Below are 12,412 nucleotides of genomic sequence, written 5' to 3'. Positions count from 1 at the left end.
ATAAAATTTAAAGTAGAAGTTTAAGCATAAGCATCTGCAAATTCAGACGGGAAACAGCGGACCAGCAGATTCTTCGCATGCAAACACAAACTTTTCGGGTTATGGTATTTTTATCCGTATGCGATAAGGTACACGTAGCCGTGTTTTTGTCGTCTTTTTGCGCCGTCTAACTTTCGGTGAAGACCACTTGCCTTCCGTCATTATCCTGTGGATATCTGTTCCGTCACACGTGTAAAGCTTTGGTATTAACTCAGCAACGGGTAGCCGTGAGGTTTCTCCCGGCCGGGTTTCCTCCCACCAAAATCCTGGCTGTGGATGTATAAGTAAAACAGTATGGGGAAAAGACCAGTCGAATAAAGGAGTAAATAAATAAAGCTGTCACTAAAAGTCAGTTTCCTCCACCCATAGCACTGGCTGTATAACTGAAACATTCTTCAGTATGGCGTTAAGCTACAATCAAAAAAATGAATACGTTCTCATGAGAAGATAGTGTAACTTTCTCGAGCGGATCACCCGCTTCTATAACCAGCCTGAAACCAGCCTGAGGCTACGCCAGAAACTGTTGGCAAATATCCATATATGTCATTCAATTCACTTTCATGTATTTACTACCAGTACGTAGAGCGTCCGCTTCAGGAGCGGTAGGTCCAGGGTAAATCCTGGGTCGATTCACACCTAAGACCTTAAAGGTGGAATTTGTAATTTCCTCGGCTTGGCGTTAAGCATGAAAGGGATAGCGCAACGACTGGTTGACCCGTATCAGTATAATGGCTGTGGAGAGCCTGCTGACTAGCCTTCAGTAAGACGTCTCAGTGAAGCCGCACAAAATAAAAAAGCGGTGAAAATCCGTCCTGCAACAAGGATTCACATAACAAGCACTCTAAGGATATTTTTGTCGTCATATGACTGAAAAATTGTAAAGTACGACGTTAAACCCCAAGCACTCATTCACTCACTCACTCATTCCTGTGTTGAATAGGAATAATTCAATTCATTGACTTTAGCTTAATATGAGAATAGTACCTGTGTTACTTATGGTGTTTAAATATTTCTAAAGTTTGGAAAAGGTATGTTGCGATCGGCTTCATAAATCTAAGAACTTCTTTATGTACTTTGAACATTAACATGTGCACAGATGACGCTGGCATAAATGTAGTTTATGAAATGTAAATACTTGGGGCCATAACGAGTCATAATGCGACCTGATTTATGCAGATTTTTACAAACTGTAACACAAACAGTAACACGTTTATAACAAGTCTGATATATAGGAAAAGAGCTACTCTAAACATTCAACTGTTTTTACACTGATTGATTTTCTTGCCAGACAAATCCGGTATAACCTGTTCAAAATCCGCACTCCTGTCCAGCGTACATGGGGTCAAGGGTTTAGGCCAAGCTCTGATCGATTCGGTGTCAACAAACTGTTTGACGATGTAATGTGTCATGTTCGGTGTCTTAGGTATTGCGTTCGAGTGAGGTAGCATGTATAGAAATATTGACCACTTTCACAAAACTTCGTAAATCAATCTTTCGTAACTTTTTCCTCTAATGACGTGTCTTAGACCTAGATAACGTCTTTTACAAAAAAAAAAACACATGACTTACGATGTTTTGTCAAAGTGGCCCTATGTCTGTATTGTGGCCAGACAGCTTCTTGGAGATAACTATTGATGTATACATGGGTGCCCGAAACACGATTGAAAGTTATAAAGCGGGACTGGAGATGGCCTTGGGTTTTCCCCTGACGCTTCTCAGGCTTTCTCCCACCACAATGCTGCCCATCGTCTCAAAAGTGAAATATCCTTGCTTACATCGTAAAACATCAATCCAAAAAATATACAAATATTAAGCGGGTAGACATCTCGGAGGCCTTTGCATTGTGTTAATGTGATTGTATGTTAAATGTGATGTGAACATAGTATTTTGGGTACTGTGGACTAGCGATGTGTAATGATTTGCAACTATCATTCCTACATTTGTTTACTTAATTCTGTTTAAACCAAGGTGCTAAGCTGCGTGTACTTGTTTATTTAATTCTGTTTAAAACAAAATGCTAAGGGGCATGCATTTTGTTACGTTTTTTCTGGATTGGTGTTTTCCGGCGTTCTCAGGAATATTTCACTTATACGACGGCGGCCAGCATTACGCTGGAAGAGAGTCTGGCAGAATCCGAGGAAATTTCCCCTTATTACACTGTTGTCATGTCACTTATACGATGGAGGCCAGCATTATGGTGGGAGAAGGTCTGGCAGAACCTGGGGAAATTTTCCCCTATTACACTGTTGTCATGTCACTTACACGACGCCGGCCAGCATTACGCTGGAACAAAGTCCGGCAGAACCCGGGGAAATTTCCCCTTATTACGCTGTTGTCTTGTCACTGTTCTTGTTTACTTTTACGTGTTAACTGTCGCTTAAACCGATATGCTCAATGCTCTTCTCAAGATAAATCATGTTAAACTATAATTTTGCTTTTTTTTCTTGGTGTTTTACGCCAAACTCAACAACACTTATACGACGGCAGCCAGCGTAATGGTGGGAGGAAACTGGGCAGATGGGAAACACATACGACCACCTGTGGGTCGGTGAAATGTTCTAAAATTATTTTTAAAAATCTACACCCCTTATCAAGAAAAAAATAGCAAACAATCGTCAGTACCTATCTGCTCATTTCGTGACGCCATTTTGCCATGTTATAGCTGTCTAGAGTGACGTCACAAACCCTAGGAGCTCTCCCGTACCAGTGATATCGAACAATGTGACAATGAGAAAATACAAATAAAAACGACTGATACCCAACCAAAGAGTATCAGCTCTCTTCCGTTTTCATATGGCCAATGTTTCTTTAAGTTTGGCACACGGTCAGGGCGATGTTCGTGGACAGGAGTGTCGTGTTTTAGCGGTCCTGCTCGTCCTCGTCCTGCATAGGTGTAAGCATTAGGCCTAGCTGGCTGTATCAACATCAGGGAATTTACCCAACATAGCAGAACCTTCTTGTTATAACACAGTCTTACATTCAGATTTTAATTTCTGATAATTAATCCAAGGAAAAATAATGCAAAGTCACGATATTTTTTTCCCTCAATGACCCTCTGGAGGCGGTTTACTTGCTAGCTCCTGCCCAACATGTACGCAACCGTTCTCAGATACCTGCTTATAAGTGTGTGGTCCAAAATGTACCAATTAAACACTTAAACTAACCGCAAAATTCAGTTTGTTGCTTCGTTATCTGTCTATGTACTGTGGGAAACCACACTGACAATCGAGAGGTAATTCGGTTTTTGACGCAATAGCCACGTGACACTTTTCAGCGCTAGTGATTGGCCAAGTTCATAAGGGCTTCTACAACATGGTTACTCGGAATGAATTGTTCGTCAGTGTCATATCCCAATGTTGAATTTCATCTTCTCCACATTCGAAACATTCAGGAAACTTTTACATATTTTTCTATGGAAACTCTGTCCTACATCATATATTCTATGTATATGCGGTAGCAGATTTTATGTTCACTTTAATTACGACCATCTTTGGTAAAATTTTCCTTCTCTTAATGGTTACTTTCATTATGATTGACAGCAGTCCCGGAGAATATTTAAATGCTCTTGTCCTTTGCCGGCTATTTTATTTAGAAGGTGACCACGTGATAAGCCTTTCTTACGGTGGCCCGTGGAGTCAAATAAAGCTTGATAAGAATGTTGTATTTCAACCGAGATTTACATTTATTTAACGATTGTATTGTATCCATAAAAATACTGACCATAATTTGCGAAATTTACCAAAAAAAATGTGGGAAACGAAGGCACAAATGGAAAACACAATGGCACACAAAATGGTGATTTTACCCACTGGGAGGCACAAATGTTACTCCATTACATTCGTCTGAAGAAGAAAAGAAATAGATTATCACAACACATGATGTAATTAAAATGCGGTGGTATTTTTTTCTTTATCCCGTGGAATTGGTGATGATGATGATGTTAGCAATATACTGTTTGCCATTCCTAAAAGGAATATATCTGTAAGAACTAGCACAGCTAGTAAAAAAAAAAAGATCTACCAAAATGTCTTAATGACCACAACATAATTTGCAACAGCCATGGAACATTTACCGCATGATTGATTTAATTATTTCACTTATGCTTATTTTTACTTTTTAATTTTTTTACATACTTTTTAAAGCACGGGAGGAAACCCACGACGACCGAGGAAGAATCCAGCGTGAGTTGCACTTGAACTCACAGCGACTGCATTGGAGACAGGCTCCTGGGTCAATGCGCCGCGCTGGAGTTTATTGGAGGACAGTATATGTACAAGTAAAATTTCCCTTACACCGATGAAATTTCCCTCACACCGATGAAATTTCCCTCACACCAGTTTGTAGCTGTGGGGTATAATCATGGCATGCCTCAGTAGACAAAGCTCAAGTGTCTCATCCACCCAGCTGAGATATAAACCTCACTATACAGGTATTCACGCTCCCGGTAGGTGGGCTTGACACAATAGTCACTACATGTATAATGGCATTATGCCGACCGTTACTAAAATGTAACAGTTTAAAGGTTGTGAGGAACTGCTGAATTTGAACTTGGATCTCATGATCCGGAAAGGAGTACTGTGCTAACTGAGGTTAGGAGAATATTCCGCAAGCCACTGCTAGTGTAAAGACCGCAAAGCTGCTCCGCTTGCTACACGGGGTCAAGCTGTACATGTGCATATCAAACTGTATATTGTACATATCAAGCTGTGCAGGCACATATCAAGCCCACATGTACATATCAAGCTGTACATGTACATATCAAGCTGTACATTTACATACCAAGCTGTACATGTACACATCAAGCTGTACGTGTATATATCAATGCTGTACATGTACACATTTGGCTGTGCATGTACACATTAATCTTCCAACATGTACATATCAAGCTGTAAATACACTTATCAAGCTGTACGTGTACACCTCAAACTGTACATGCACATATCAAGCTGTACGTGTACATATCAAGCTGTACGTGTACATATCAATCTGCACATGTACATATCAATCTGTACGTGTACATATCAATCTGTACGTGTACATATCAATCTGTACGTGTACATATCAATCTGCACGTGTAACATATCAAGCTGTGCATGTACATATCAAGGTGTACATGTACATATCAATCTGTAAATGCACATATCAAGCAGTACATGTACGTATTAAGCTGTACACACACATACACATCAAGCTGCGCATGTGCATATCAAGCTGTACATGTAAATACCAAGTTGTACAAGCACATAACATCCCAACTCCTCCCTGCAATATACAGAAGATCGTCAAATTTATCGCAAAATCTCCTTGAAATACCTTGAAATACAAATGACATTCCATTAAAGTAAAATATCAGTTTATCAATGATTTCTATGTACCATTTACCGGGACAACTTACTCAGAGTATAGTTCTTGTTCTGGCATTGTATGTACTTGGACTGCGGTAACCCCGCCCACTTTTCATCCTCTGTCCACGCTCCGTGCCATGGCTTACAGCTACACGTTCCAGACTTGCACTCCGCTCCGATGCCGCAATTATTGAATTTGTTGCAAAGGTCACCGAGTGCAACATGGGCGGTACTTATACACCAAAACAAGTCTATAGTGGAGAGAAAATTGACCTCGCACTCACAGGTGTGGTTGGCAGAGCAGATGGAATGCCTGGGCAAACAGTCCTTCGTTTTGTTACACGGGTCACCAATAACACTGGCTGGAGGTGAACAAAACAGAATTGAATTCCTTAGTCACATGCACGAATAATACCAGTTTATGCTGTTTATTTCTACAAATACAAGGATTTGAGTTTGTTTGTTTGTTAGATTTGCTTTTATGATTTATATACAAGTAAACTATTTTACATGTTTTTACATGTTCAGCATTTTTTGACGTTTTACTGCGCATTCTTGGAATTTGAGTTGGTACAAAATAAGGTTGAGCGGTACCGGACTACACTACAAACGCCGGTATATAGCGGTTCAAAGCCCTTAGTCAACCAAACATGTGCCTGGGTAAAACCACCGCCTTTGGCCAGTGACTTCAAAAACCTACTGAATTCAAGACTTTTATGTATCAATTAATAAAAAAGTGCAAAGGTCGTGAGACATGTCTTTCAGATACCACTACCCGACTCATCACACTGAAGCCAGTGACTTTATCTTTGTTCAAGATTTCTCTACAAAAGTTTCCTGTGTGACAGAAGAAAGTGACTGTCGCCAGTAATGTTGATCTCGTTCACACTGTGAGAGGTATAGCAGTGTGCCCGAGAACTGCAGTCGTTGAAAATTTTACGTGACGTATATGGCACTGTGGCAGAAAACTGGAGTTTTTGACACTAGGACAGGAAACTAAAGAATGTTCTGTATTTTGACATTGAAAAAGTGGATAAAATGCTATTATTCTAACGCGGGGATATTCCCGACTTGGCCAATAGACGCTATTCTTCTAACACGGGATATTCCCGACTTGGCCAAAAGATGCCATTCTTCTAACACGGGATATTCCCGACTTGGCCAAAAGATGCCATTCTTCTAACGCGGGGATATTCCCGACTTGGCCAAAAGATTCATTCTTCTAACGCGGGGATATTCCCGACTTGGCTAATCGATGCAATTCTTCTGACAAGGGGATATTCCCAACATGGCCAATACATGCTATTCTTCTAACAGGAGGATATTCCCGACTTGGCCAATCGATGCTATTCTTCCAACGCGGGGATATTCCCGACTTCGCCAATAGATGCTATTCTTCTAACGCGGGGATATTCCCGACTTGGCCAATAGATGCCATTCTTCTAACGCGGGGACATTCCCGACTTGGCCAATATTTGAAATAATAATTTATCATTGGCTACTAAATCTGGAAAATTCATTTTTTCTACTGGCCAAAAAGAGTATAAAAAAAACTTTCGGTTCCGTACCAAGCAATGAAAGGAGACACCAAAATAGTCCACGGCAATTAGTGTTCACAGTTATGTAAGACGACAGTGAACATACCTTTCTCACACATGTCTGTTTGGCGGTTGATGACATAGTGTACATTACACTGGCATATCTTCCAGTCACATCGGTGGGGTCGGCAGGAGGAGTTTGGGTCCGAGCAGTCGGCGTTACTCGTGCAGTGCTGGCTCACAGGCGCAGCTGAAGGCGGTAAAATACGACATTCATTAATAAGTCATATCAACATTTCAGGGGTCTTGCGAGTTCGCGGGGGCTTGGGTGTAATTAGGTGGAGGGCTATCGCAAACCATCGCGTCCATAATACTTGATTTTGCCGTAGTTGTTAAACGGAAAAAAAACTTCTAGCATGGTCGAGTCTGTTGGTCCTTGAAATTATGTTCTGTCAGCAAAGCACAATGACTGAGGAGCCTCCTACCAATGTGGTTGTTGTGAGTTCAAGTCCAGCTCATGCTGGCATCCTCTCAGGCAGTTCGTTGGAAATCTGCGGATGGTTATGGGTCTTACCCGGCTCTGCCCGGTTTCCTTCTACCATAATGCTGGCCAGAGTCGTATAAGTGAAATATTCTTGAGTATGGTGTAAAAAAAAACAATCAAATCAATAAATTGACCCAAATGGCCATTCCCCTGGAAGAAGGTATACAATTTGGCCTTATATGTAAACTGACTACTGTTTGGAAGAGTAGCATGCATATGACATGCGCACTTGAAAGCGCAGTTTGGTTTTTAGGGTGTTAAATGACTGAATTTCAAGAAATGCACGATACCAGATAACAATGATCAATGGTTTCACTGCTTTTATAGATACTGAAAATAGTCCATATTGTGTAGACATACCCAAAGATGCTGCAAAAACGAGGCCTAGTACAAGCAACTCTTGTAGCGGGCGGCCCATTGACATTGTTTCTGAAAAAGAGAAAATTTATACTTTATATTTTTATTGTTGTGTTTTTAAGAAAATGTTTTGTTTTACAGTTGCAACACGATGACACGCATTCTTACTGGTACAATTTATTTGCTTCCAAATTGATGTAAACATTTTAGTGAAGTGTTGAAATATGTATTTTCAGGTGCTGGTTATATGTACCAGGGCTATGGCATTAAACGATGTTCCTCAAGCCTGAGTCAGAATTTAAACACTCATATACAGTTCATGTCAACAAAACACTGAAATATAATCCGCTGACAGGCCATTAAACACTGCCCAGCCCCCGAAAGGTCTTTTTCCCAAGCTTTGCCCGGTTTCTTCCCAAAGTAAATGCTGGCCGCCACCGTACATGTGAACTATTCTTGAGTAAGGCGTAAAACACTAATAAATAAATAAATAAATTACTTAATTAATGAAACATTGTTCTAGCAAAACAGGTCGATTTTTGATGGAAATTTTCCAACTGTATCAAATTCTTTTAAAACACCGGATGTTTAAGACTTAGGTTTGAGTAGGTATCAACTGATATACAAACAAATTGAACTGTGGACTTACAGATTTATTTCCTCTAGGATTTCACAGTTGCTATCAGTAAAGCAGTCCGCACCAAACCTGCTCTGAGAGAGAAGTCTGAGTCAAGTGGCTAAAAAATCTGAGTTATGTAACTGAGTTAACTAAGTGAGTCAACAATATAACCAGATGAGTTTCACAACGCCGCTGATCTGGTCATATGACTCAGTTTTAAGATTTGAATTAGCTCAATTGTATACCTCAGATGTTTTTTCATCAGTTGGCCCAAATATTTTTCTTAGTGCATACACAGGGAAGTAAATGAAAAGATTCTTCAAATATGTCAGTGTTTTTAGGTGTTTATATGTGGGCAGCGTTGTGTCCCTGACGCTCACTTCACCTCAAGAATTTCCCACATACATGTATATGAACGGCAGTCCGGTATATGGGAGGGAAAAAACAGGGGTGCACAAAGCTTTCAAATTGGCAAATCATGATTTGCCCAAAATGTAACAGGTAAAAGAAAAGTTCCCTTCTTGCTTATATCTTCCACAAGGAATAGCTATTTTAAAACACAAATAATACAGGGCATAAGATACTAGTGGACGACCTACAAGTAACGACTGACATCATCGGTATCTGTGTATGACGTCACGCTTGTCAAATCTTGGTCGCACTGTCGGCTCGTTTTTCTACGAGCTGTGCATTTCTTATTTCCGAGTTTCCGAGTCTATATTTTATAGATTTAATCTGTTTGAATGTGAAATAAACAAATTCAGAAATTAAGCCGAGAAAACGTGATTTGTCAGCTGCATGCATTTTATGAATATGACAGTGTGCTTTCGTGCCGCAGTTTTCAAGCTCAGTCCATGCTGTAATCCTGTAAACAGCCCTCTGCTATGCGTTGTTCTTGGTCTATGTCATCGATGACTTCATGAAAATACAGCATTGATCTTATTTACTTGGTGGGCGCAACTCATGTGTATCGAGTAGCTTAACAAGTTTCCAACGCAACGACACGAGTCCGCTTGGCTCGCGCGCACAAGTCGTAGGCCCTACTCGTATCCCGATGACGAGTATCTTAACCTCTAATGACTTTACTGTGCACAGCTATGTGCCACAGTTCAATAACAAAGTTATTTTTTTCCTTGAAAAGGAGCGAATTGGTTTTTCTTCCCCTACATGGCAAAGACATTCAACTGGCAGTGTAAATCAGGTAAGTCTACCATCTTTGTGAATAAAAGTGGTTGATTAATGTCTACATATTTCACTGGTATGTCCATTCCTTGAATTTGTTAATGTTTGTCTTATTTAAAAGAAGACAGTAAACAAAATATAAAAACTTATCCCTACCTCAATACGTGGATTCCCTCCATTACGAGTGAGGCATGCACTTAGCACCTGGGTCAGATTATACACTTTTCTCTTACCAACATTTGTTTATTTTACCACAGACAAAGTTAAGGTCAGGGGCGGACCTGGGACAGTGAACGACATAGTATAACACATGCATGCCATGGTTGTCAAGGAGTGAACGAGTAGGTGCTTGGGATTTAACGTCGTGCCTTTTTTGACAGTCATAAGACGACGAAGTAGTCGTTAGAGTGACTCAAAATCTTCATCACTGCAATTATATTTACCTATGCCTGCTAAAGCCATGGTTCTAGGGGCGAATGCGTTGCTACTTTTTTAGGCATTTACATGGACAGTTAGAATAAAACCTTAACCATAATAAACCAAACATTGGCCTAATTTTACCCTTTAAGAGCGATTACTTGCCAAGTGTAACATTTCGCAAAATATGTCGGTAGTGCTGTAAAAACAATCAAATAACACTGCCGTAACTGCCGTGAGATCTCTTTGGCTGAAATGTAAGGAAAAGAAATGGAACAAGAAAAAAATTTATTCAAACAATATATCACTAGAATAAAAATGTAAATGAGGTTTATAATGAAATATAAAACAGCAAGATAGTTATGACCACACGGTAAAAAGCAGCACTATTTCAGCTTTATCGCGGCACCGTATGTTATTTTTTAAGACTCATTAATTTAGACCTAATACTTTTTTTAAACAAAACCACATTTCTGAGTAAAACACACGGGCACTCGTACAGTGAAAACTTGGGTATCAACATTCGGTATATATAAATAACGTAATATACAGAGAGAGTTTTATGTGTAACAATTTCTTATTGGTCTCCTCGTGGCATCAAAGTTTCCCTGCAAAAGTTGATATTCCGGATATTCACCTCTATAACATGCTAGCACAAAAAATACGAATTTTAGTACTAGCATTAATATATTAGCACTGGACACCGACAAAAAATTTTTAACTCTGACACAGACATTTCGACTCAGCGACGGTAATCTTACCTCTGGCATAAATATACATGTATAGATGTATTTGCACTGGACACTAACAAAACATGTCAGGACTAGAAACAGAAATTTCAACAATGCCACTGATATTAGATGAAATATTCAGCAAGGATATAAAAATTTTATTACCAGGGTCAGTTGTTCGAAAGTGTATTAGCTAATTCTGGTATTGAGTCATATTTTATATTTAAATTTTTGGCCTAACTCAGCAGCCATAGCAGTTATTGAAAGAGCAACAGCAGCAGTTTTATCACTGACACTGATATTTTAGGAATCACACCAAAATGTTAACAGTAATATGGACATCGATTACAGCAGTATAGCACGGTAATTGTGGCACTAACACCATAAGTTACGGAATAACACCGTGACATAGCAGCAGTGATACCGTGACGTTAGCACTAACACCATGACATTATAACACTAATACCATGACGTTAGCACTAACACCATGATATTATAGCACTAATACAGTGGCGTTAGCATTAATATTATGACACTGGCACTAACACCTTGACGTTAGCACTAACTCCATGACAATAGCACTGACACAGTGACGTTATTGCACTAACATCGTGACGTTAGCACTATAACACCATTTAGTAATGATATTAACACCATAACCTTACAATAATTATTACTGTATCATTATTAAGGTCTTTAATAAATCTGACAACAAGGCGAACTGAAGTGATACATCTGAAGACATCGTCTGCCACTTCTACAACGGATTAACACTGATTAGACGTTTCTTGTACATAAGTGTGTATTTCAGTCACTACATAATATCGGTAACATTTATATGTATAAATATGGATAAGTATATGGAGTAATAAAGAAGATATATGTATATATGTCATTTTTGTCTTGTTCATCGAGTGAGACAGATGTATAGTACATATTATAGATGCAGAAATAATTAAGCCTCTCATAATCGGGACAGAATAAGTCACTTATCGCTTTCAAGTCTACATCAGTACGCCGAAGCACAATCGGTCATTGAGGAAGACATATATGCGCACACCACAACATTGCAGGCTTTTTGTGCACTTATCTTAGTTTTTAATTTGAAAGATTTCTTAAATTTTTATGTGTCACAAAACTTTACCTAAAATACATGAAATGTGCTGAGTTATCCAAACTGCCGACGATTTCAATCCTTTCTAATTTAGCCACGTGGGCTTTGTTTGTAACGCTAACCGGGCATGCGTGCTCGACATGGGTACCAGGGCCCACATTTAGGAAACGTCTAAAGACTCGTGTCTAACATTCCAACAAAACTACAATTAAAACGTCTTGCTCTAGAAAGCTGAAAATTTGTACACTGATTCTGTATAGCAACACGATGTAAAAACCACAGACTGAACAGAAAGACATTATTTTTTATTTTTTTTGATTTTTATTTATTTATTTTTTTTTTTTTCATTATATATTTTGAAATAACGTATTTATAAGACAATGGCCAATAATAATGTACAACAGTTTATGTAAAGCTTTTCATAAATAATTAACGTCATATTGTGTGGTTTTCAGTCAGTTCAATTATTTAAGGTGACCCCCAATCATCCGTGACGAGAAAGTGTGGTAAGGATTCCGTTTTGACA

General features: G+C 39.2%; 1 protein-coding gene across 1 annotated transcript; it reads right to left on the bottom strand.

Moving 5' to 3' along the window:
- Nucleotides 1-3,814: 3,814 nt before the first annotated feature.
- On the bottom strand, nucleotides 3,815-9,868 carry LOC135462437 (uncharacterized). The gene is made up of 5 exons (XM_064739660.1): nucleotides 9,781-9,868; nucleotides 7,827-7,895; nucleotides 7,029-7,172; nucleotides 5,435-5,746; nucleotides 3,815-3,881 (listed from the first exon to the last, which is right to left on the bottom strand). Exons 2-5 carry the CDS (start codon nucleotides 7,888-7,890, stop codon nucleotides 3,841-3,843), a joined length of 561 nt encoding a protein of 186 aa, XP_064595730.1. The 5' UTR covers nucleotides 7,891-7,895; nucleotides 9,781-9,868; the 3' UTR covers nucleotides 3,815-3,840.
- Between the last annotated feature and the right edge of the window lie 2,544 nt (nucleotides 9,869-12,412).

Source organism: Liolophura sinensis, chromosome 2 (assembly GCF_032854445.1).
Source record: "Liolophura sinensis isolate JHLJ2023 chromosome 2, CUHK_Ljap_v2, whole genome shotgun sequence".
Lineage (NCBI taxonomy): Eukaryota > Metazoa > Mollusca > Polyplacophora > Chitonida > Chitonidae > Liolophura > Liolophura sinensis.
Note: the sequence above shows the minus strand (reverse complement) of the source record. Positions and strands in the feature narration are given on the sequence as shown.